Source organism: Diadema antillarum, unplaced genomic scaffold (assembly GCF_040938485.1).
Source record: "Diadema antillarum isolate AM-2024a unplaced genomic scaffold, OU_Dant_1.0 seq00000376_RagTag, whole genome shotgun sequence".
Classification (NCBI taxonomy): Eukaryota; Metazoa; Echinodermata; class Echinoidea; order Diadematoida; family Diadematidae; genus Diadema; species Diadema antillarum.
Window position 1 is genome coordinate 821,878 of NW_027271375.1, and position 24,713 is coordinate 846,590.

The following is a 24,713-nucleotide window of genomic DNA, read 5'->3' on the forward strand; positions in this document are numbered from 1 at the left end:
TTTGTAACACTTAATATGAGTTAACAATTTCCTCTCTTTACGGGTTTCTTACAGCTTTGATGCTTTCTGCTCTCTAAGTGTCCTTTTTGGGGGGGGGGGGGTGGGGTGGGATGGGAATATGGGATTCCAATGTCAGATCCTTTTTGTGATGAGATCAGGAAAAAAAACAAAAGCAATACATCTTTAACAACCAGTACATCGGGTAGAATTGTTACATCATAATTCATATGATATCTGCTAATCCTCTAAGTTAATGAAAGATATGAAACTAGCAATTGGTAAAAAGATATACTTTCTATGTCAATTCATCAACCTTCCCCTCCCTCCAACCATACCAACTTGACCCAGGTCCTGAACGAAGAGATCACCCCGACCCTGACCAGGCTGAACGAGGAGCGGTCCTCGTACCTGGAGTACCAGAAGGTGTTGCGGGAGCTGGACCACCTGACCAAGCTCCATGTGGCCTACCAGTTTGTCTCTGCCGAGAAGCTGTCCAAGGAGTCTGAGCAGGACCTTGCCAAGGTGGCCGAGGAGACCAATGCCCTGCGGGAGAGGCTCCGAGAGGTAAAATCTTGGGACAATCACGACCTTGAGCCCCAGAATAATGACTTCTACTGTAGAAGGGGATATTTTCGCTTGAGTATTTTTTTGCACTTGGCCGAGTCCTTGTTTTTGATTCAGGAATGATTACTGGAACATGCGGCATGCAAAAAAAAAAATTGTGTGCTTTTATTTTCAGGCTACCTACTGGTTGCGCGAAATGTGCGAAGATTTCCACACTGCGAAAATTTCCACTTTTACTCCTGTTTTATTCCTGCTTATGTTTTGTTCCTGTTTATTCCTGTTAAGATCAAGTTAAACCACTTTACTTATTTTAACTATATTTATGCAGTCAAGAAAGTAACAAGAAAAGGATGCTTGTAACATTGATTGAATTTATTGCATTGTGTCTGTTGAACTTCTCTCTGAATGCTGATCCTTAACTGTCTGAACTATAAATCAGAAACTACCTACCAATCCAAAGGAGGATCGGACTATTCTGTACGTGTAGCCAACATACTATTTGAGTGTTGCAGAAATGATCCTCAAAACAATAGGGGAAATGCATAAGCCTCTCTGCTGAAATGAATACTTTAGGGCCAGAAATTTTTTGCATATTTTTGTAGCTAATGCTGATTGACAAATTACTCTGCATTGACATAAATAAGCACTGAATTGATCAGTGTTTAGTAGTAGCCATGAGCACACATACTCAAGCAGGATGCGAACCTACGACCTCCTGATCTCCCGACAGGCGTCATCTCCCCTAGACCACTGAGCTTCTGATCAACTGCAAGTGCTGGTTCTAATCCTTACAGCATGCAGCGGGTACTGCATAATCATTCAAATTTATAAAATCCTTCTGTCAAGAAGTTTTTATTGCAACTGATTGACAAATTGCCCTGCATTGTTGTATGATTTCTGTCATCATGGTTACTATACTAAACACTAATCAATTCAGTGGTAATTTATGTCAATGCAGGGCAAATGCAATAAAAACATCTTGACGGAAGAATTTGAATACTCGAGACTGTCTCAATTTTTGCATGGAACCAAGATTTGCAAAGTTAGAATGCATACGAAAGAGTTTGTCCACACAATAGATTGAATGCCAGTTGGGCATTTCGCCAAAGTTTCATGCCGTGAATGTTTCTAGCGTTAACAGTAGACACTGTTATGCACCGCCACATGTACGCAGTCCTCTCCAAATTCCGGTTCTATTCCATGCAGATCGACGATAAAGTGACAAATCTGACAGATGCCATCAAGGAGCTGGAGAAGGAGAGGGACGTGGAGGCGGGCGGAGTCATGCAGGCCATCGAGAAGCGGCTGGTGGAGGCCCAGAACGCCGACACCAAGCTCCAGAGCTCCCTGCAGCACCAGAAGGAAACCATGGCCAAGGAGAAGAAGAACAAGAAGGGGATCGAGAAGAGCTACCAAGAGGTGAGGGGTCAAATCAAAAAGCAGGTGTTGGCTCGACATGCTTGATTTGATTGGATTTATTTATTCTCTGTATGGCGTTGCTTTGCAGTTCTGTCAATATCTAGCAAAATCATCAAACATCATAATTTCAAGATTGAATGCTGGTGATAGCGCAACTTAAGAATTGATGCAATCTTATGTGAAGGAACTAAAATCTTGACACTTGGCTGCATATTAGACTTTGGCCGTCTTAGTTTGGCAGTGCTGACTGAAGAATGTTCTTAAATTAAACAACAGTATAAAAACTACAAAAGCACTCTGAGAGCGCAGACCTCCGCCAAGCATGCAGCTCATTTCCACCACTGATCTTGTTCTTCCATAGAGATATCAGTGATTTCCTCCCATATAGATACGTACCGCCCGATTTCCTAATATAGAAGCCTTTGTTACGTCACAAACCCTCAGCTGCACGGTGCGCCTCGCCCTAGCAGAAACTAGAGCACGCACTTTAGTGCGCACATGCAAACCTCAAATACGCGCAGCCTGAACTCCCAAGTTCATTGACCCTACTTGCCAAAATATCAAAAATCCTTCATAAATTCCCCCAAAGTTCTCGGATCACTGCCAAAAGTTAATCGTTTGTTACTTGTGTCATTCTCAACCTTTCCTGCAAGTTTCATCCCAATCCGTTCTCTACTTTTTGAGTTATTTTGCACACGGACAAACGAACTAACGAACTAACAAACAAACCAACGGTAACGAAAACATAACCTCCTCCCTTGGCGGAGGTAATAAGCCGAGAGGAGCAAACGTTACACTAAAGGATGACACGAGAAATTTCACTCTGTTTATTTTCTGCTAGATAACTCTCTTCTTTGCCAGCATCAGTGATAAGTCAACCATTCTAGGCCCATTGTAGCATGTGCATTCCGCTGTATCTTATGTTCATATAAAGCGGGCAAAACTTTGCTTCATGACAGGAGGACACAACAAATGTAGCTGTTTCTCAGTTCTTCTATCTTAACTAGATCATTTGTGTGTCAGCACTTATTGATAAAAATTTCTAGGCTACACTGGCCCTGAATGCAGTACATTTGCATGCTAATTTATCTCACAATGCCATGGCAGCAGACTTTGGTGGAGATCTTTAGATTTTCCCTGTGTGAAGGGGGGATGTGAAAAAAGATCATTCTGTTTCATAGTTCAATACTTGATTAGGTCAGTTGTGTACCATTTCTAACAGGTTGAGAGATTCCAGGCCACATTTCTACATACTACTATATCCCCCACTTTCATCCTAGCAAAGACAAAGATCGCTACAAGTCTCCATAATTGCATTTGATGCATCATGCATTACCCCGGGGTACCACGTTGTGTAGCACCACCTCATGTCCACTCGAGGACAGCCGCAGAGAAATGCATGCACTGTGTGTGCCTGTCTACAGTCATTCCCATGCCACTGCATGTGATACTATGCATGCATGGTATGCTGTGCTGGCAATATAGCATGTGCTTCAATGCAGTGCAGTCCAGTGGCTAGTGCGCGCTAGCTCCAGCACCAAAATAATTTTCCACTTTTTGGTACCCAGGGTTCAACCTTAAAAAAAAAAGATAATTCAACAAAATGGTTGATTTTTATTTGGTACCCCGGGATACCATTTGTGACCCGCTACAACAAAAAGGTCCTAAAGTCGCGCACGGTCGAAGCCGTGAAAATCAAGTTTGAAGTCAGAGCATCACAATTGGTCAAAACTTACGATTTTCTGATTTTGACATATTATTGGAGTCTGACATGTCTTCTATCATCTGTCGAAATTTTGAAGCAAAATGATGAAAGGAAAGACCCAAAAATAGCGTTTTTCTGGGCTATGTTTTTTGGCGTTTCAATGAAGCAGAAACTGGTTCGAAAATTTGGATTGAGCGCCACAGATAGGCTCCGCCCCTAACAACGACTGGAGTGATCTCATTGGTCAGTTTGCTGCTTGCCGCTAACCGAAGCGTGAAGCTCGCACACTGCCAAGTCGACTGGAGCGTGCGGGCGGGGTGCGCTATGCCCAGCCGCTTCTCCTGGCATCCTGGTCACTGATTGGTCGGAGAGGAGACCGCCGACGCTGTGCTTGAATGAGCATTTCGGGGGTTGCTGGGGTTTACCTTCTATTGTCCGTAGGTGAAAACTAACTTGCGTGTCCCTTGATCGCGACTGCGTCGCAAGGAAAACTTTCAGGGCGCTTTTTTCGAAACGGTGATTTCCCAGACGTCTCGACATGCTCTCTTTTAAACATCGATATCTCCGCAGCCGATTATTTTCATAACATGAGTTATATATCAATTTAAAGCAGAAAGATTAGGGAATATTGTCATGCAATTTTCAAATAATCGACCTCGCCCGACTTTAGGATCATTTTGTTGTAGCGGGTCACATTTATGTCATCATATTCACAAAAAAAGTGAATGTAGCAATTTATGTGATCCTATAAACCCTCTTCATATGTCCAATCCACAGGATCAAGCCACACTGAAAGCCAAGGAGAAGGAGATTGAGAAGCTCAGTGGAGGGTACGCCAAGCTGGAAGAGAAATGCAAGCAGCAGCAGGAGGGTGTGGCCGCAGCACAGAAGCACTTCCAGGCCGTGTCGGCCGGACTGTCCAGCAGCGATGACGGGGAGGACAAGACTCTGGCCGATCAGTTGATGGGTGAGTCTCCTGTCCACTTTCAATGTTATTTAGATAGTCAGGGCCTAATGGTCATCTTGTCATTGTTATGATATGAATTCAGTTGGTTCTACTACAATCTTTTGAATACTTACTACTTAGTATCCTCAACCAAGGATTCTATTTAAGACTACCGTTGTGATTTCAGGCAAATACAGTGGACTCCCGTGATAGGGAAGTATCGGGACCGGCAGTTTTCTTTACTTATATCAAAATTTCGTCATAACTGAACAATTAAACAATAAAAAACAAAGAGCGGATAGTTTTGCAGCCTGAATTTTTTCTTTGTCGTAACCGGAATTTCATTATAACCGTGTTTCGGGGGGGGGGGGGGGGGGGGGGATGCGCTGTGGTATAGTGGATGCACCCAGTGCTGACAACCTTGGACAAAATGTTTTTATCCACCACGTTCCTCTTGATCCAGGTGTATGAATTGATATCTGGCAACACTAGGGTAACAATGATATGGCAGGGACCTCTGGTACAGCAGTGGCAACACTGAAGAGGCTACCCTGGATTAAGAAGACATCATTATTATTATTATAATTGTTATAATGAAATAATGATAATGATGATGATGATGATGATGATGATGATGATGATTATTTTATTATTATTATTACATGTATTATTATTATTATTTTGTTATTATTATTATTATTATTATTATTATTGTTGTTATTATTATTATTATTACTACTACTACTATTACTATTACTATTACTACTACTGTTACTATTACTACTATTACTACTACTATTATTATTATTATTACTACTTCTACTACTACTACTACTACTACTACTACTACTACTACTACTACTACTATTACTATTACTATTACTACTATTACTACTATTACTATTACTACCATACTATTCCAGCATGCAAGTCTGAGATGAAGGAGGCTGAGACGAACCTGAAGCAGGCCCAGAGCACACTGAAGAGGGACCAGAGTGAGCTGAAGAAGAAGCAGGCAGAGCTGAAGAAGACTGAGAAGGAGTACGAGAGGGACAAGACCAACCTGGATGCAATCCTCAAGAGTAAAGCCAAACTGGAGGTGAGTGCTGTGGGAAATAAAACCACTAAAGTAAAGATCACGAAACCATGACCTTTGATATCATGCATTTACCCATCCAGTTTTTTTTTTTTTTTTTTTTTTTTTTTTTTTTTTTTTTTTTTTTTGTGGGGGGGGGGGGCATCTTTGCTTGTTTTCATTTTAACTCGTTGAGGACGAGTCTGGAGTATACTCAGGCAAGTGCCTATTGGAAATACATATTGTAGCAAAATCAGCCTGTCCTCGACAGGATAACTTTTACTTCAAGATTTTAGTGAAATCTAACTTTAGTGTATGCTGGTATCCAAATTGAATTAGATATCAAAAAGAATTGTGAATATTTTCTTCAGTATCAATGAAACATTTAAAGTCATTTTTGATAATCATTTTCCAAAGATTACATGACTGTCCACCCGAACACAAATCCAACAGCCAGGTTCAGTCTTCTGACAGGATTTAGCCATCCTCTTAGTGGGATTCTTCGGCTGCAATTTTTAATTTTTTTTTGATAATGGCAAGATGACTCCAATTTTCACAAAATACTGCATACAGTGTAATATGCTTAAATTACAAGTTCACCTTTATATACAATATGAAGAAAATATAAAGAAAATTCAACATATTTTCACCTTTCTCACATAATGAAAGAGCACTTGACTTGCATCATCACAAATTGAGGGAATGTGTACCTTTTTCAAAGGATGAAATTTTGTAAAATTCTCTATATTTTCCTTATATTGTTGTACGACATAAACTGTAGTAGTCTTCTCATCCAGCAGTGACTGCGCAGAAACTGTAAAAATTTGTAACTTGTGAAGGGATTGTCTGATTTTTCCTCAAACTTTCACTGATGTGTTCTACTAATATAAATGCATTCTCTCAATTTACATGTATATAAAAGTGATGTTGTCCCTTAAAGGGATGGTATAGGTTTTGTTGTCCGAGTAAAAGGTTGGAATAAAACCCATTCAAACCATTTTTGTTATTGTTGATATTTTAACCATTTCAACACCAATATTCAAAACCAATTACAAGATATGAAAGAGTGTACATTTTTAAGAGGAATTCAAAGTTTATTTGATGAAAATCGGTTTTGAAATGGTTGATATCCAAACAGTGGCGTATCTAGGCAAAACGGCGCCCGGGGCGAGCGCGAAAATTGCGCCCCTAATTTCTGAAAAAGTGTTCAACCCCAACCACATCCCGGTAGGGACTTTAAACAAAGTACACATGATATGCTTTTTCAAGCACTTAAAAGGGGGTCTTTTGAGGGTGATATAAATGTAATGAATTTTGATAAATTATGGCGAGCGAGCGCAGCGAGCGAGCCTAAAATTTTATGTTTCAGCTTACAAAACATGGAATTCTCGTCATTTTTTTGCTCATCAAATCTTACAATTCTAATCAATAGTGACGGCCTTATAGATAAATTTATACCAACAAACTGAGGACTTAAAAAAATACTCTAAATTAGTATGCGCGAGTGAGCCGAAATTTGTATATTTCCGCGTCATCATCACGTTTTGTTCTTATCTTCTTTTTTTGATAAATTTTGGCGAGCGAGCACAGCGAGCGAGCCGAAATTTTTTGTATTTTAGCTTACAAAACATGGAATTCTTGTCATTTTTTTGCTTATTAAATCTTACAATTCCAATCAAGATATAGTGACGACCTTATAGATAACGATTTATACCAACAAACTGAGCACTTATAATACTCTAAATTAGTACGAGCGAGTGAGCCGAAACTTGTATATTTCCGCATCATCATTACGTTTTGTTCTTATCTTTTTTGATTTTTTTTGCGCCCCCCCCCCCCACGTATGTTCGAATCCGTTGGCGTCCTCTTTTGATCCAATCGGCGATCACTTCAGAACGAATGAAATCGCAGCCGCTGCTCCGTGTAACAATTTTCCTGCTGAATATAAAATGACATGTGTGAACACAATAGACATTGTCATTTTGTCCGCGTCATCGTCACGTTTTGTTCTTATGTTCTTCTCTTTCTTTTTTTGGATAAATTTTGGCGAGTGTTTGGCGAGCGAGCGCAGCGAGCGAGCCGAAAATTTTTGTACTTCAGCTTACAAAACATGGAATTCTTGTCATTTTTTGCTTATTAAATCTCACAATTCTAATCAAGATATAGTGACGGCCTTATAGATAACGATTTATACCAACAAACTGTAGACTTAAAAAAAATACTCTAAATTGTACGAGCGAGTGAGCCGAAATTTGTATATTTCCGCGTCATCATTACGTTTTGTTCTTATCTTGCTTGATTTTTTTTCTGCCCCCCCCCCCATGTTCGAAACCGTTGGCGCCTTCTTTTGATCCAATTGGCGATAGCTTCAAAACGAAAGAAATTGCAGCCGCTGCTCCGTGAAACATATTGCCTGCAAGATATAAAATGACATGTGTGAACACAATAGACATTGTCATTTTACAGCGTCATAATCACGTTTTGTTCTTACCTTCTTTTTTTATATAAAGTTTGGCGAGCGAGCGCAGCGAGCGAGCCGAAAATTTTTGTATTTCAGCTGACAGAACATGGAATTCTTGTGTGAACACAATAAACATTGTCATTATGTCCGTGTGATCATCATGTTTTGTTTTTATCTTGTTTGATTTGGTTTTCTTTTTTTCTTCTTCTTCTTCTTCGTTTTTTTTTTTTCGTTTTTTGCGCCCCCAAGGAGTGGCGCCCGGGGCACGTGCCCCCCTTGCCCCCCCCTAGATACGCCACTGTATCCAAAAAGTGGTCCTAAATAAAAGGTGGGACCCACCTTTTATTAGGACCACAACCAAAACTATACCATCCCTTTAACTGTAGTCAAGAGCCAAACAAGGACACAGTAAGAGGCTAACTTGTGATTGTAATGTATGTCTGTCAGGGAGAGATGAAGAAACTTGGCTTCGAAGACGGCCGGGAGGACGACCTGGAGAACCAGCACAAAACACACTCTGCTAAGGTAGATGCCCTCTCCGACAAGGTCAATGCACTCACATCAAGGTAAGCATGATGGGCTGAAAGTCACAATACTTTAGGCCCCCAGACTTTGCTTAGTGGACAAACAGAATGAAAGGCAGTCGTTTTTGTTTTGATGAAGTACCTTGTTATCACCAGAGCTATCGTAAAGAATCTCTTTGTAGGTGTAACCATGCGAGAACGAACTGATTTGGTGTGGTTAAGGGGTCAAATGTCACAAGATCAAGGTCAAAGGTCAGTGTTTTACACTTCAAGTGATAAAGTAGGCAATTCAGTGAATGATGCTACAATGAGCTGCAATAAAACAGTATGTTTTTGCCTTTTTGAGCATAGATCTGTTAAAAATGAATTGAGGTCAACTTCTTAGCCCCTTGACTTTATTTCATTGATGTTGGTAATGTGTAGGTATATCTCTGTTGTTTGATCTTCCATCATATTCAGAGACTTTATTTGCAGGATGTCATTGACAATAATCAATGTCTTGTTGCTGTGACCAATTGTTTCTTGGTATGTCTATGATCATCATGCTTTGTTAGTATTCCGTTAAGGTAGTTTCTTTTGTAGTTATGCTTTGTTGATATCAAATTCTTATCTTCAATGAATGTACAACTTTAGTGTATACTACATCCAGCATATAAGAATCCTTTCCATCACAATTCTTCCACGACAATCCTTCTGGTTTCAGATTTCCCAGCCTGCAGTTTGAGTACAAGGATCCCGAGAAGAACTTTGACCGCTCCAAAGTGCATGGCCTGGTGGCGAGACTAGTCAAAATCAAAGACGTCAAGTATGCCACCTCCTTAGAGGTTGCTGCAGGTCGAAAGGTCAGCGTCAGATGTGTATCCAATGTACTTTATTCATCTATTGAAGACAAGTTCATGTTCATAGGCTTTAGAAGAAAAAAAATGTATTTATCATTAGTGTTAAGATATCTGACAGGTTAATACCGGACACAAATTCACAAACTTTTATAGTTAGAACACAACAAAAATGTTTAACCTGTTGAGGAGGAGTCCTGAGTATACTCAGGCAGGTGTGTATTGGAAATGCGTGTTATAGCAAAATGAGTCAGTCCTCAAAGGGGTAACGTCGGGGTAAAATTCTTTGCAGTTTATCACATGGGTTATCCCTAGCTAGTCACTTCCTCAATATATTCCTCTATATATTCCTCAGTATATTCCTCAATATATTCCTCTGATTTCAATTTTGGTTTTATATCACCATGTAGTGCTCCAAAGATAAGAATTCTCATTATGGTAGTCCTAAATCATGTTGAATTCTTTTATTCTACATTCTAGCAGATTTTTCTATGGGAAGAGTGATATGTGAAGTAATGTTCCTATTCTTTGCCTCATAATCAGTGAACTTTGATATGATTGTCTGTATGTAATTTACAATATGTAAAGCACTTAAACATTTCTAGTTGATAAAATGCATTGAGAACATTCTCTTTAAATTGTGTGCAATGCATTGCCAGTGATAATGACAAAATATACAGGCAACCCCTGTTATACCAAAGTCCTTGGGACTGCCAGTTTTCTTTGGTTATTTCCAAATTTAGTGAGAGCTAAACAATAAAGTTGATAAAGATAATGTCTTCAGGTCCCCAAATTATTGTCTATGTCATACAGACAATGCTTTAGAGACCAGACTTTTCACTTCATATGTGACATAGATTTTGTTAAAGCTGTGTTCATTATAACAGAAATGCACTGTATACTTTAAAGCAAAATATTTTCGCTGCATGAAATTTTTGTGAATAGGAGCCAGCGGCCTATTTTGCGGCATGACATTTTTGCGAATTGCAACTATTATTCAAGGCATATAGTGTAAGCGAGAACTATCGTGTGCATTTTAATTTTGTGAATCTTGGCTCTCGTGAAATTCACATAATTTAAATGCACGCGAACATTTCTGGTCTTACAGTAATGGTGTAATCATCCCAGAGCAGTAACTCTCCACTCCACCAGCCTTGATATACAATTTTCACTTGCAAATTTTACCAATTTTACAAATGTCAATTTGACCGTTCTTACCTGCTGGCCACAGCTCTACAATGTGGTTGTCGATACTGAGATGACGGGAAAGAAACTCTTGCAGAAGGGCGAGCTGAAACGTCGTTACACCATCATTCCCCTCAACAAGATTTCGGCCAGGTCCATCTCTAGTGACACCATCAAGGCTGCGGAGAACCTGGTCAGTGTGAATGTCTTTGTGTTCGTCTTGTAGGCAGATTTGAGGCCCAAAGCATGTCCTGTATTATGAAGTTTGTCCATATTTCACCCCCCCCCCCTGAAAAAAAAAAAAAAAATCTTTTTCCAGCTGTCAACCCTATATGAAAATTCTATTTTCCAAAAGTGACACTCTGTTGCTCAGGTAGGGAGAGAGTATCACAAAATATATGATTATTTAGTGACAGTAAGGGCCATCTGTAGGAGAATATTACTAACTTCAAATCATCTTTAATTCCTTGTGTTGAGCTGCTTTGATTGTAGCTTAATTTTTCTTTATGGTGGAATTCCTGGGGTATTTTTTTTTTTTGGGGGGGGAGGGGAGAGGAAATAGCTTGACATTCTTATAATGTATGAAATGATAAGAAATATTGTTTGGGTTTGTGTAATAGAAATTATTCAGAGTCATTGTATGTCTGGTAAATATTTTCAGAGAGGAAAACAATTTTTCTGTGTACTGAACCTCAAAAGAAATGTTACCTCGGATGCAAGAACACAAAGAAATCTGTTACTAATGGAAATGCTTTGGGAATTAACATATTTCAAATGTTTTGAGAGCAGAAACCTTTGACTCCTAATTGTTTTGTATAGTGACTGGTCAGTGACAGTGATAATGATATTATCATGTTCTGTTGTTTTGCACAATCCTTGTGAAATATGTTTGATGTGTGTTTCAGAGGATCTGAAGATATTCATCTGCACTTTCTTCGACTGTGTTTTTCTCAGTTTACCAGTGAATAAAATCTGTATAGCGCTGTATGATTCAATTTTTACGTAAAATGAATGATAATGGATTGCTGCTGCACATAGTAATGATTTTGGTAACTTTGGGACCTCCTGTTATGCTTTGCTAGAATTAGTTGTTGTTGATGGGTTCATTTGGTTTTTTTTTTTCAGACAGTTGCTAGGATGAAAATCGTTTCCGTAATTATGCTGAGGTATACTATAAAATGGTTGGCCTTGTTTTTTACGTGATTTAGGTCGGCAAGGACAATGTGAGAACGGCGCTGACCCTGGTCGGCTACGAGAAAGATGTGCAGGCTGCCATGGAGTTTGTATTTGGTGCGAGCTTTGTCTGCAACGATATGGCTCATGCCAAGAAGGTGAGGGCTTTGTTTGTTTTGTTTTGTTGACTTTGATTTGTTTCTGTCAGTCAGTAAGTAGCAGTTGTCACTCTCTTTACCATTACTTGTTCGCAATATGTGAAAACCAGATCTTTTGACACTTCTCATGGCTTCCCTTCTCCTCCCCTTTCCAACCTTAGTCCTACTCTAATTCAACACCCAGCAGGAACTGTGTCACAGTTTTATTTGAAATTATTAACAGTTGCCACAGTAATGACCATGTTAGACACAAAAGATATTTTGCATTCTAGCCACTTCCATGGTAGCTGCATTGTTGCTACCTACATTCATGCAAACATTTTAGTGCAATGGGTCCTGGGTTTATAGTCCGTGTGAGGAGTAAGGTTTTATTTTAGGTATCATCTGATGAGAGTTGCCTGTAAAGCCCACAATGCTTTGGAAGTAATTTCATGTTTTAACTTTAACAATTTTTAACAAATGACTGTTTCAATATTTGGTCACCATATACACAGCATGCCACGAATCCACATGTTACTGCAGTTTGCTTGAATACCACCAAGTCATCTCATGTATGATGGGGAAATTATGATAATGACGATGATGGTGGTAATAATGACGATGATGATGGTAATAATAACAGGTATGATGATGATAATGATGGTGCTACTTTCATTTCTTAAAATATATTCTCTAAAAACACAGGTCACATTTGACCCCAAGGTGAGGTCAAGGACAGTGACCCTTGCTGGTGACACCTTTGACCCCTCTGGAACTCTGACAGGAGGTGAGACTAAGAATAGGGACAGTGTAGCCAGTTCTTACAGGACGTAGCCTTTGACTGCTAAGCATAATGGGATGTTTTAAATGAACAGGAAGAAGTTTCAAAGTAACTCAGTAGCACTTGATGATGAATATTACAAGATGGGCTGTCCATTCTCATTTTAATTGCACCGTCACATTTGCTCGAAATATTGCGCGCTTTTCCAACTGGAAGATGCCAGTAGCATTCAAAGAAAGGAGGGAAAAAAAATGAAAGTTAATCTCTCACTTCCACATGTACAGAATTATGAATTGCAGACAAGTTAAATCAATCCAGTGCAGACTGCAAATCTTTAAATGCAGTTATACTTACTGGTATGTCATACAGGCTCCACATGTCATGTGTTATCGAGTATCATCTGGATCCCATTTCACATAGAGATATATGAAATTTCTGTGAGTTAATGTGTTTGCAGTTAACATGGTAGCAACCAAAACACAGCTAATTTCTTGTCAGCCAGCTACTACCGTGGAAACTGCAAATTTGTTTTGAATTGCACTATGAAATGTGACCAACCACACCCACCCTCGTAAAAAAAAAGACTACCCCCCCAAAAAAAAAAAAATAAAATAAAACTTCCTTGCATCAACTAACCGATAAATTGATGAACGCTGTTTGATATTGTCTGCAGGTTCCCGTGGCAACAACTCCTCTGTCCTGCGCAAGCTGAGCGAGCTCCAGGAAGCGGAGGCGGCCCTCGCGGAGGAGCAACGGAAGCTGGATGCTGTGAAGAAGGAACTCGCCACACTGAGAGGATCGGCCGACAAGTGAGAGAGATTCGTATTTTTATTAGTCCCAAGATTGCATCGATTGACAAATTATCTAAAAAAAAATGAAAATCAGTCTTTCTTGCAATGGGATTTTGCTGAAAGTTGTATGTTACTTTCACATTCAAATGCAGGGCTAGATTTTGATGATAATGACATCGTCGCCTCCTCTAATATCCATGTTTTGTTTCGACCAACATCTCTATTTATTTTGGTGAAAATTGGAAACTTTTAACCCTAACTAGGCCGGGCTATTTAGGTAGACGATAGAGCCGGGGGGGCCTGCCAGGCCCCCCTCCAGATCTCGGCCGTCGACCGCGTGACCGCAACGAAAATTGGCACACACATTGCCTATGATGTAATCTACAGTACCATGAAGTTAATTTTTTCAAAAATTATCATTTACACTAAATTATGCTAATTTATGCATAATGATGCATGAAATCAAACAATTTGGTATAAATCACTAAATAAAGCTCAAAACAGGCACATTTTTTGTGTAAATATTCTTTTTAGTGTCCTTAGCAAATGTAAGAGAAAAAAATTGCGCAATCAGAAAAAATTTCCTAAGTATTTTATTGTTTTTTGAATTTCTTATATATTTCCATGTTTTTTCGACTTTATGTTTTTCATTGTTTTTTCGATGAAATTTGTCCGCGACATTGTTCCGAACAAGAAAATGTGTTATTAATTGATTTTAATTGATAAAACCCCAAAATATTCATGCTTTTATGAAATTTGCCTATAAACACAGTTTGCATTGAAATTGTACACGAATTCACGTTTTTGAGCAATTTTTAGTCTGACATGCATGTGCATATTTATGCGCAACTTCGGAACCGCTCACCCGGGCATCGCAAATTTGGTGTCAAAAGATGCGGGAAACTCGAAAGAAAAAAGTCATGAAACGTCGCGGCAATCGCTTCTCGCGATAGCCATACATCGCGCGAAACATCGACTCCCAAGGTCATTGACCCTACCCCTCAAAATATCAAAAATCCTTCATAAATTCCCCCAAAATTCTCGGATCACTACCAAAATTGAATTGTTTGTTACTTGTGTAATTCTCAACCTTTCCTGCAAGTTTCATCCAAATCCGTGCACAACTTTTTTGAGTTACAAATTTTGCACACGGACAAACAAACTAACAAACAAACAAACCAACGGTAATGAAAACATAACCTCCTCCCTTGGCGGAGGTAATAAAGTTTAATTGAATATACATTATGAAAAGAGGTTACAGAGTTCAGAACACATTACTTTGGTAAACTTGATAGTGAAGTACGTTGGACTGCCCTCTGTATAACATTCATCATATGTGGTATCTCCCACAGGTTCCGAACTCTAAAGGAGCAGTACGACCTGAAGGTCCACGAGGCCCATCTCCTGGAGGAGAGGTTGAAGCAGGGCACCCACCACACCAAGCTGGAGGAGATTAATGAGCTCCAGGCATCTTTCAGTAAGTGTATCATTCTCTCTTCTCTTTTTCTTCTTCTTTTTCTTGACTTTGTGTGTGTGTGTGTGTGTGTGTGTGTGTGTGTGTTTGTCTTTGCAAGGAAGATTGCTCCTGATTCTAACTGTTGGACAGCATACTGTCATGGATGGTGATGACATCACCTTGCAACTGTACCATTAGTCTGTAGACTTAAAAAAAAACAGTGAAAAGAAATTGTCATAATGTAGCAAATGTAACACCCCTTTGAGAAAGTCCACTTATGTGAAATCAGTACAGGCGACTCCTGTTAGAACAAAGTCCTCCTGACCAAATGTTTACTTTGTTGTAATAGGAACTTTGTTACAATTGTGTTCCTTGTAACTGGAGTGTGTTGTACAACTCTAGACTAGAACATCATTTGAAGTTTCTCCATATGTTAACAATTTCCATAATAACCATGATCTCTTCGCAGAGGAGCAAGAGACGATGATCATTGAGGCGAAGACCAAGCATGCCGAGATGCAGGACAGGGCAAAGACCCTGGAGGAGAAAATCAAGAATGCGGCGGCTGTGAGGGAGCGGGAGCTGAAGGCGGCCGAGCAGGAGGTGACCAAGGCCAAGAAGAAAGCTGAGGAGGCCAGCAAAGATATGAAGACAAAACAGCAGGTGAGGGAGATAAGTCCTTTTTGGTTTGATTTTGTGATAAGTTCTTTGTTTCTGTCCTTGTCTCTATCATGTATTGGAAGCGAGACATGTAGGAGTCACTTTTCCGTCATCAGTGGTGATTGCGGCATTGTCAACTATTTTGTGCACTCTCTCTAACTTTCTGCAGCTTTGATCAATGACCCTGAACTGGCAACACATTTACTGTAAAAGTGGAAATTTTCGCGGTGTTGAAATTTTCAGGCATTTTGTGCAACCTGAAACTAGCACGATAATAAAAACACACAATTTTTTTTTGCTCCTGTATGTTCCAGTAGTTGATGTCCTGATTACACAGAATTAAAAACACTTGAACTTCTTCTTGCCCGGCCAAGCACGAAAAATTAGTCACACAAAAATATCCACTTTTACGGTACACAACGCTGCACACTGGCACTGGTACGTCGGTCCCTGACCAGTAAAAATCACTGTTGGACCAGTGATTTTTTTCAGGAATGGACCAGTAAAAGGTGGAAAAACTGGCACCCTACTGGTCTGACAGACAGGTTGGACCAGTAGAAAAAATGGGTTAGTGGGCAGCCCTGCAGTACATATATCAAATATGCTGGACATGTTCAAATATTGAGTAAGTTGGACAAGGTCAAATGTCAAAATGTCAATAAACTTTCCCTGATAAGCACTGTACTCCCAGTATTGTGGTGTATTCTCAATAACCTCCTACAGATTTGAGCTATGACTGCCTAGCTCACACCACAGGTACATAACCTAAAGATGCCAGTCAAATATCAAAGAATGTGGGTAAAGTCAAAAGGCCAAAATATCAATAACCCTTCCTGATTTAAGCGGCATGTGCTCTCGATAGCTGTGATCAAGAGCTATGACCACAAAACTCAAACCACAGGTACACTACCTTAACCCTAATCCCACCGGGTTTTTTGAGGGACTTGGCCCCCCATTCAGATCTCGGTCATGGATTGCGCGATCCTCGCGAAAATTTGCACTAAAGTAAAGGCCAATGTAATCTACAAGACTGTATAGTTAGGTTTTTCAAATTTTAATAGCGTGGGAGTAGGGTTAAGGTGCCTGTCAAGTTCAATATTAAGTCAGACATGGCCAAAGGTCAAAAGGTCAATGAACCTCATTGACTAACAGGATAATCACAAATGTGATATGTGGGTGAGACATAGCTTGCTGTTTGCCTTTTTTTGGTCATTGCATTCATTATTCTTTTCTCTTAGAGTGATTCTTTAATTGTACTGTAAAAGTGGAAATTTGTGCACATTTCATGCAACATGAAACTAGTGTGAACATATGCACAGGAATATTTTTGCCGTTTATGAGTAACATTTGATCTCTTTGATTCTGTAGAATTAGAAACGTGTACCCTGCTAGTCGCTAAAAAAAAGGAAAAAAAAGAAAAGACTTTCCTCTTTTGCAGTATTTTTATTCACAGGGCATTATTGGATCCCTTCATTTCACAGGAACTTTGTAAACCTTGTTAAGTCTTCTTTCCTTGGACACTCAATGCACTCACCCTTTATATATTCATTTGATTTTTCTTTCATTTGTTATTCAGGAGTTAAACAGTCTCAAGTATGAGGTGGAAAACTTGAAACAGGAGCTGTCCAAGTATGATGACCAACTGGCCGCCAGTGACCAGGCCATCGAGGCTCTACAGCAGCAGCTGGACGAACTGGACAAACAGGCCCAAGAGTCCAAGGTAGGGAAATTGACCAATTTAGTGAACTCATGCCGCTGCTCATCACTCAGGGACTGAATATTCCTGACATCTGGCTGAAACTTCAATGCAAAAATGGCCATGCAATATATATGTTGCATGACAGGTTGTTGTTTATTTCTGTACAAAGTAGCTGATGTGACATCAAATTCAAAATGGCTATTTTCAATATTGAGCACATTTCAAAGGAGATAATACCTTTGTTTTTTTTTTCATTCTGCTGTAATCATTGTCCTAACAGCAATCTGATGTACATGTGATGTCATTTATTTTATAGGCGGTCTTCCCATTCTGCACAGAGTTGCTCATCCATTATTGTGTGTTGATGTATGGATTTGGGATTCATATAGGTAGAGTTTTATTTGTCTCTTTATTCATATGATATTTCTATGTATGTTTGCATGATGCATGATTTATTGTTTGCCTCTATATTCATTTATTAGTTTTTTCCAAGCATATTTTGTTTTGTGTACAAATGATATATGTTCGTTTACATACCTTTTGATCCATTCCTGTATGCATTTATTCATTCACTATGCCATCGATTTAATTTGTTATGATGTGAAACAGAATGCAGTGAAGGAGGCCAAGAAGGAGCTGGAGAAACAGAAGGGAAAGCTGAGGGAGAAGAACCAGGACATTCAGGCACGGACGGCCGAGAGGGAGGCGCTGAAGGAGGAGGACCAGAAGACCCAGCTGGTCATCAAGGAGAACGAGCACCGGGCAGCCAAGATCCAGCGGGACAGCAAGGACGCCGCCCACAGGGTGAGACTAATCAGAGGGGAACCCCCCCCCCCCCCCCCCCCCCCGTTCTGTCTGATATGCTGTAAAAGCTGATATTTTCACATACAGATATTTCTGCAAATGAGGAGATCACAGACATTTTCAATGGATGTTGTTATTACGAATTGACAACGGGGCTATCATATGTGCACTAATGCCTGTCCGTTTACTCCACAAATTTAATGCGATCAAGATTGCTTGTTGTTAAATTCTTGTCCAACTGTGATTTGCAAAATTCACAATTAAATCCTCGCTGGAATAACAGCATTTACGGTATATATCTCCGCTTGTTTTGTGTGTTATATAACTCTCCTTGTTCCATCCAGAATATATCTCCCCCTACTGTACTTATTCTTCGTGTTATTCTTTTTATGTACATGTGTTGTGTGTGTGTTTCTATTTTGGATCTGTTTCTTGTGTTTCGCTCTGTGCTTAGCTCTTATGAAATGAATCATTATGAAAGTAAGTACACTCCAGCATTCAGGTATAATGTCCTCGCATTATAAGTTGGCAGTTAGCTCTTCCTTCACAGGAGATGAGGTAACATTTTTCAGTTGTAACAGGTTGCACCAAAAGTTGACATATGTACAATATCGGTAGGGCTGTTTTCACACAGACCAGAAATTTATTCAGTCAGTCAACATACCAAAAGTTATCACTGTGCTTTACATGTATATTTCTGTCTATCTCTCAATCGCTCTCTCTATCTCTTTCCATCCGTGCCAAACTGTTACCCTTTCTTCATCATTGCAGGTCGAGGCTCTGATGAACAAGTACGAGTGGATAGCTGCGGAGCGTCAGTTCTTCGGCCAGCCCAACACAGCGTATGACTTCGCCAGCTCTGATCCGCGGGAGAGCGGGCGTCGTCTGCAGAAGCTGCAGGAGACCAAGGAGAAGCTAGGCAAGAGTGTCAACATGAGAGCCATGAACATGCTCAGCAAGGCCGAGGAAAAGGTACCGTACGCCTCAAATATTTCACGAGGTTTTTATTTTTTTGCATATTTCGCGAGTTGGATGCTACTGTAACATGATATATTCACGGCATGTATTTTTCGCAAATTGGAGCTGTCGGCCTTTTTTGCGGTATGAAATTTTCACGAACTGCCACTGGCATTCAGTGCATATAGTGTAGACAAGAACTTTCGCGTGCATTTTTATGTTGCGAATCTTGGCGCTCGCAAAATTCGCGAAATTAAAATGCATGCGAACATTCCTCGTTTACAGTATTCGCGACTTTAAACGCACACAAAAATATTGACTCTGATCCCATCATGAATGTGACGTGCACACAAAAATATCTCCGTTTAGTACAGAGACTCCATCCCCAAGCACCTTCTGATCTGGAGATTCTCCCGCCTGAAACCCCAAGCAAACGGGAGACTCCAACTTGGTGTGCGCGAAGGGCACCTCACGAGCGCGAACTTCCTTGCGGTCTAGGGTTCTAGATGCTCTCTCGCGCTTTCCAAGGCTCATTTTTCAACATACAATGAAATTAAGTGAGAAATCATTTTAAGCGGGAGAAATCAAATCTCAAGTGGGAGAACGGGAGATTCTGCAAAAATGGGCTTTCGGCGGGAGATCTCCCGTCGAAAGCGGGAGAGTTGGAGTCTCTGTTAGTAGGGTAGTCCATGATCGCGAATTCAACCACTCGCGAAATCGTCGGGAGGTCCTGATATGTGAAAAATCTAGACTCGCTAAATATATGGCGTATCCAGTACATTGTCACTGTATTATTGACCCCCTTCTACAGGAAACTCCAATCATGACAACTTCCCTGGCCTCAGCACTTCTTTTTTGATATCAAAATTTTGATATAACCGAAGTTAATTTTGTGCCTTCGACCATAAGGATAATAATTTTAAGACCCGAATTTTGACTTTGTTGTAATGAACTTTCATTGTAAGTATGTTTGTTGTAACAGAAACTCCTTGTGGGATGGTGCATCCCTTGCTATCAAGACATTGGGGGGGGGGGGGGCTATCAGCCCTTCCCCATTCCCCCAACAGCCTACCAAAATGACTGAAAAAAACCCCCCAACTTTGTAAATGTTGAAAATGCTCACAACATCTAGTGCATTAACTCTGCTGTTTTTCAAAGAATGATGCTGCAGCTCATGAATATTGTTTGTAGAATTAGTAGTAGTAGTAGTGGTAGTGAAAGTGGTAGAGGTAGTAGTGATGGTTGTAGTAAATAGTTGTAGTAGTAGTGGTGATGCTGTACCAATGTCTTATTTCCTTCATATCTAAAAAGATTACCAGATTTTAGGACTCCTACCTCTTGCAATACAACAATAGTTCAGACGTCAAGTGTGGTTGCTCGTTCGATCAATAAGTGAAGATGAATATCTCTGATTGTATGTACTACAGTACAACGACCTGATGAAGAAGAAACGCATTGTGGAGAACGACAAGCAGAAGATCATGGACACCATCAAGGAACTGGACGAGAAGAAGAACGAGGCTTTGAAGAAGGCTTGGCAGCAGGTCAACAAGGTAAGACACCCACCACGCATCATTCTCCTCCTCATCCTCTTTTTATTATCCTCTTCTTTTTCTTCCTTTCTCACTTTTTCCTTCCTTCTGTTCTTTCCTGTGCATCTTTCCTCATCTTTCTTTCTTATGTCCCATCTTATCCTTTGTTTTCCACTTTAAAGGAAACCCAAACCCAAGAGAAATGTGGATGGAGTGAAAGCAGCAACATTTCTAGAACACATCAGTGAAAGTTTGAGGACAGTCGATGCAAAAGTTATTAATTTTTAAAGTTTTGGTGTTGGAACCACTAGATGAGGAGACTACTAGAGGTTATGATGTCATGTGTTGACAACAATATAAAGAAAATATAAAGGGAATTCCAATTGGGAAGGGAATTGTACTATGCATCAAAATTGTTTTTCTTTTTTTCTGCCAGTAAAACAAAATTCATACCAAGTTTTATCTTGTGCAAACACATGCTGAGTAATGTGTCCTGTTGATGTGTTGTTTGTCCTGGTAGATAGGAAGCGTAAAATACTTTGGAAATGTTTGTGTGGCGTTGTCCTGGAAGAGCAGCTTTCCTGCATATTCTGTCCTGATTACATTGTATTCAAAACAATTTCAGACCATTTTTTTTTCTTTTTTGGTCATATTCCCCATAACCAAAACCATGAGTGGGTTTTCTCAAAACCACAAACCAATAACTACAATAATGTTTCACTTTTTTTTTTCTTTCCAAGGACTTTGGTTCCATCTTTTCCACGCTCCTGCCTGGGACTTCGGCCAAGTTGACTCCCCCAGAGGGCATGAACATCCTGGATGGGCTGGAGGTGAAAGTGGCCTTCGGAGATGTGTGGAAGGAGAGTCTGCAGGAACTCAGCGGAGGTCAAAGGTCGGTGCCCTTTGTCTTTCTTAATTCTTCAAGGTGGATTAGAGGTCACCTAGCATATTTTGAGAGTATAATCATGTAGTGTCGGCCTTTTGTTTTGAGAAATAATCTATTCTCTGGTGTGGTGATTATTATTATGACTATTTGTTGGGCATTTCAACATAAAATACAAATAGAAAGTCATATGACATGATATGAAGAATGTGGTGATTCTAGGTGCATACTGCTGGTTGCCAGGGGAGAAAAAGGCAAACTTAATCACCAAGGCTCTCACATCATTCAAATCTTATAAATTTGACTTAGAATGAACTGAGTTAACTTGGTAACTCAATGCTTTTTTTTTTAATCTGTGGGATTCAGGTCTTGAAAGCATTTTATAGTGGTCTTTCTATTTGTGACATATTTGTTTGCTCAACTTGTGTGTTCCAGATTCATCCATTGATTGGTCCTTTTCTGTAGTTAATCAGTGCTATGATATAAGCAAGCCCAATATATTTTGATAGCTATGTTCCCTTTTTAATTAATCTCTTTAAAAATTTGCTGCATATTACTTGAAGTTCTCTACCTGATTGTAATCTCATGCTGATCAAAGGCTTCTTAGCCTTCTGTTCATCTATCCAGCTGTTAATCCATTTATTTGCCGACTGTCTGTCCTCAATCTTTCCCCTTGCCCCAGTGTTGTTTTCTACTAATTTATCTTTCTAAGCTGTTGAGCCATGTATTTACTCATCCAGTGATCCTTGATCTAGCCACATATTAATCTGTCCTATTCTTAATCCGTCTCATGACCTATCCTTGATCTGCCCGAGTACCCGCTTGGTCTGTTTACTGTTCTGTCTGTATGTTTAGCTATCCCACTTGTTAATCCGTATGCTTATCTTTTCATATATCTTCCTGCATTGAAAGTTGGAAAGGTATGTCAGTCACCTGACTATTTACATGACCAGTCACCTGACTATTCACATGACCAGTCACCTGACTGTTGCTGTGGCATTCAACCACTGTCACACACGTGCTTGAACTCCCTGCAGGTCTCTGGTGGCCCTCTCCCTCATCCTCTCCCTCCTGCTCTTCAAGCCGGCTCCTCTCTACATCCTGGACGAGGTGGACGCCGCCCTGGATCTCTCCCACACCCAGAACATTGGTCAGATGCTTCGTACCCACTTCAGGCATTCTCAGGTAGGTGTCTAATACCGCCCTCTGTTGTCAACGTGTGCGATTTCTCACACACACAGTAACGAACAAGAATGAATCTGTAGTGTAAGATCTTGGGATCACTTTATTTTTGTACTTTATTAATTTAGACTGTCATGGGTCTTGAGGCGATATTTTGTGTTAGCTGTGTATGTATGTGTGTATTGGTGCTTGTTCGTGTGTGTTTTGAATGGTGTGTGTCGGTCAGTCAGTCATTCTGTTCATACCCCTATGTGAAATGTATTTCTATCTCAGCATCTCAGAATTTTCTTGCATCTAGGATTTTGATTAGATGCTTAGCTCCCACTTGACACATTTTGAGGTTTCTGTCTCCCGTTCTTCAGGCACAGTTGAAGATGATGACCTTTATATATGATAATCAGGGATATGAGGGTTCAGAACTTCATCTGATTTCAGATTTTTATTTCACGCTGCCCAAAACCCACTTTTCAGACTTTTTGGCAAATCAAATGCATCAAAATGTTCACAGTTGAATGCACTTCAGACTTTTTTTTTCATATATTTCAGATTTTTTCAGATTTTTTTTTTCTACAAGTACTCCCACACCTCTGGGGAGTGGAGCTGTTAAGTCTCAATATTTCATAATGCATTTTTTTCATAAATGCACCTTATTCTTTATGGAACTGTAAACTGTGTGTATGAGTCTGTTATCTGTTTTTCCATCTATCTTTTTACTTCGTGTATTACTGCCTGAATACATGACAATTCCATTGAGGAATTTGAGTTGTAAAGCAAAAACAGAAAAAAAACAGCTATAAAATTCTTTAAAAAGCTGTATTGGATGAATCAATCAGAGTTAACATGAACTTTGTCCCGGCACCAAGGGTCAAAGGTGAGTGAACTCTGCCTGACAATACTGCTTTTCACCAGAACCAGATGGATAAGTAGATAATCAGAAAGAGATACGGTGTATGTAGATGCAGTTTTTTGAAGGGATTTGTCAGAGGACAAAGGTCAAAGGTGTGTCACGTGGACAGCTTCTTTATCTCAGTAACTCATTTACTCTAGGGTGGATAGTGATAACACTTTTTCAGCACTCAGACTGTCTGCTCTCGGAAAATCTGATGATAACTGCAGGGGGGGGTGGGGATTGGGTGAGAATGTGTCGGCAATTGTTCGGGTTGACCATACCTCTGTCTGCCAAGATTTTGCAAACAGAGCAACAGTATCTTACAAAAGTTAGGGACATATGGAAAGAGTAACTCAACTTATTGTACAGGTGTAATTTTGAATGATTCACCTTTTGACCATTCATTGTCAATAAGTATAACATGATGCCTCAACAAGAAATCAGTGGAAATGAAGTGCAGAATGATTATACAGGCGACCCCTGTTGTAACAAGGTTCTCTGGACTGCTGTTTTCTTTTGTCATGTCAAAATTCTGCTATAGCTGAACAGTAGAGTACATAAAGATATTAGATGATCATCTCAGAACTTGAATTTTTACTTCGTTGTAACAAGAGTTTTGTCAGAACTGTGTTTGTTATGATGGGAGTGCACTGTACCAGTTGTGATCATGGCATACTTTGGTGTGTGGGTCAATGACAATATTTGGGCAAGTTAACCCTATTCCCACCAGGGGGTATTTGGCCCCCCCCCCCCCCTCCCCTCGACGTTTCGCGTGATTATTCCGCAACGCGTGATGCTCTCACCGCGACATTTTATGACTTTTTTCTTTCAAGTATCGTGCATACCATTTTGAAGCCACGCCCCTTTGAAAAAAATTCGTTGACTCAAAAATTGCTCAAAAACATGATTTTGTGTACAAATCCATTGTGTTTTTGCAATTAATTCATATGAAAATGAATATTTTGACTTTCAATGGCTGATAATGATTTGTTTTAGCCTGATTATGCTCTAAAAAGAGGGGGGGGGGCCCTCGGAGGCCCTCCCCCCCCCCCCC

General features: G+C 40.0%; 1 protein-coding gene across 1 annotated transcript in view; it reads left to right on the plus strand.

Moving 5' to 3' along the window:
• Positions 1-24,713, plus strand: part of LOC139731491 (structural maintenance of chromosomes protein 2-like) — a 37,962-nt gene that overhangs the window by 8,298 nt on the left and 4,951 nt on the right. Inside the window, exons 6-23 of the mRNA XM_071642375.1 lie at positions 349-564; positions 1,771-1,983; positions 4,466-4,655; positions 5,558-5,733; positions 8,618-8,736; positions 9,398-9,536; positions 10,762-10,908; positions 11,924-12,046; positions 12,731-12,812; positions 13,480-13,615; positions 14,950-15,074; positions 15,523-15,716; positions 17,290-17,433; positions 18,022-18,216; positions 18,988-19,188; positions 20,601-20,726; positions 21,446-21,597; positions 22,626-22,773. Coding sequence (XP_071498476.1) covers positions 349-564; positions 1,771-1,983; positions 4,466-4,655; positions 5,558-5,733; positions 8,618-8,736; positions 9,398-9,536; positions 10,762-10,908; positions 11,924-12,046; positions 12,731-12,812; positions 13,480-13,615; positions 14,950-15,074; positions 15,523-15,716; positions 17,290-17,433; positions 18,022-18,216; positions 18,988-19,188; positions 20,601-20,726; positions 21,446-21,597; positions 22,626-22,773 — 2,826 coding nt within the window. The remainder of the gene's footprint in view (positions 1-348; positions 565-1,770; positions 1,984-4,465; positions 4,656-5,557; positions 5,734-8,617; positions 8,737-9,397; positions 9,537-10,761; positions 10,909-11,923; positions 12,047-12,730; positions 12,813-13,479; positions 13,616-14,949; positions 15,075-15,522; positions 15,717-17,289; positions 17,434-18,021; positions 18,217-18,987; positions 19,189-20,600; positions 20,727-21,445; positions 21,598-22,625; positions 22,774-24,713) is intronic.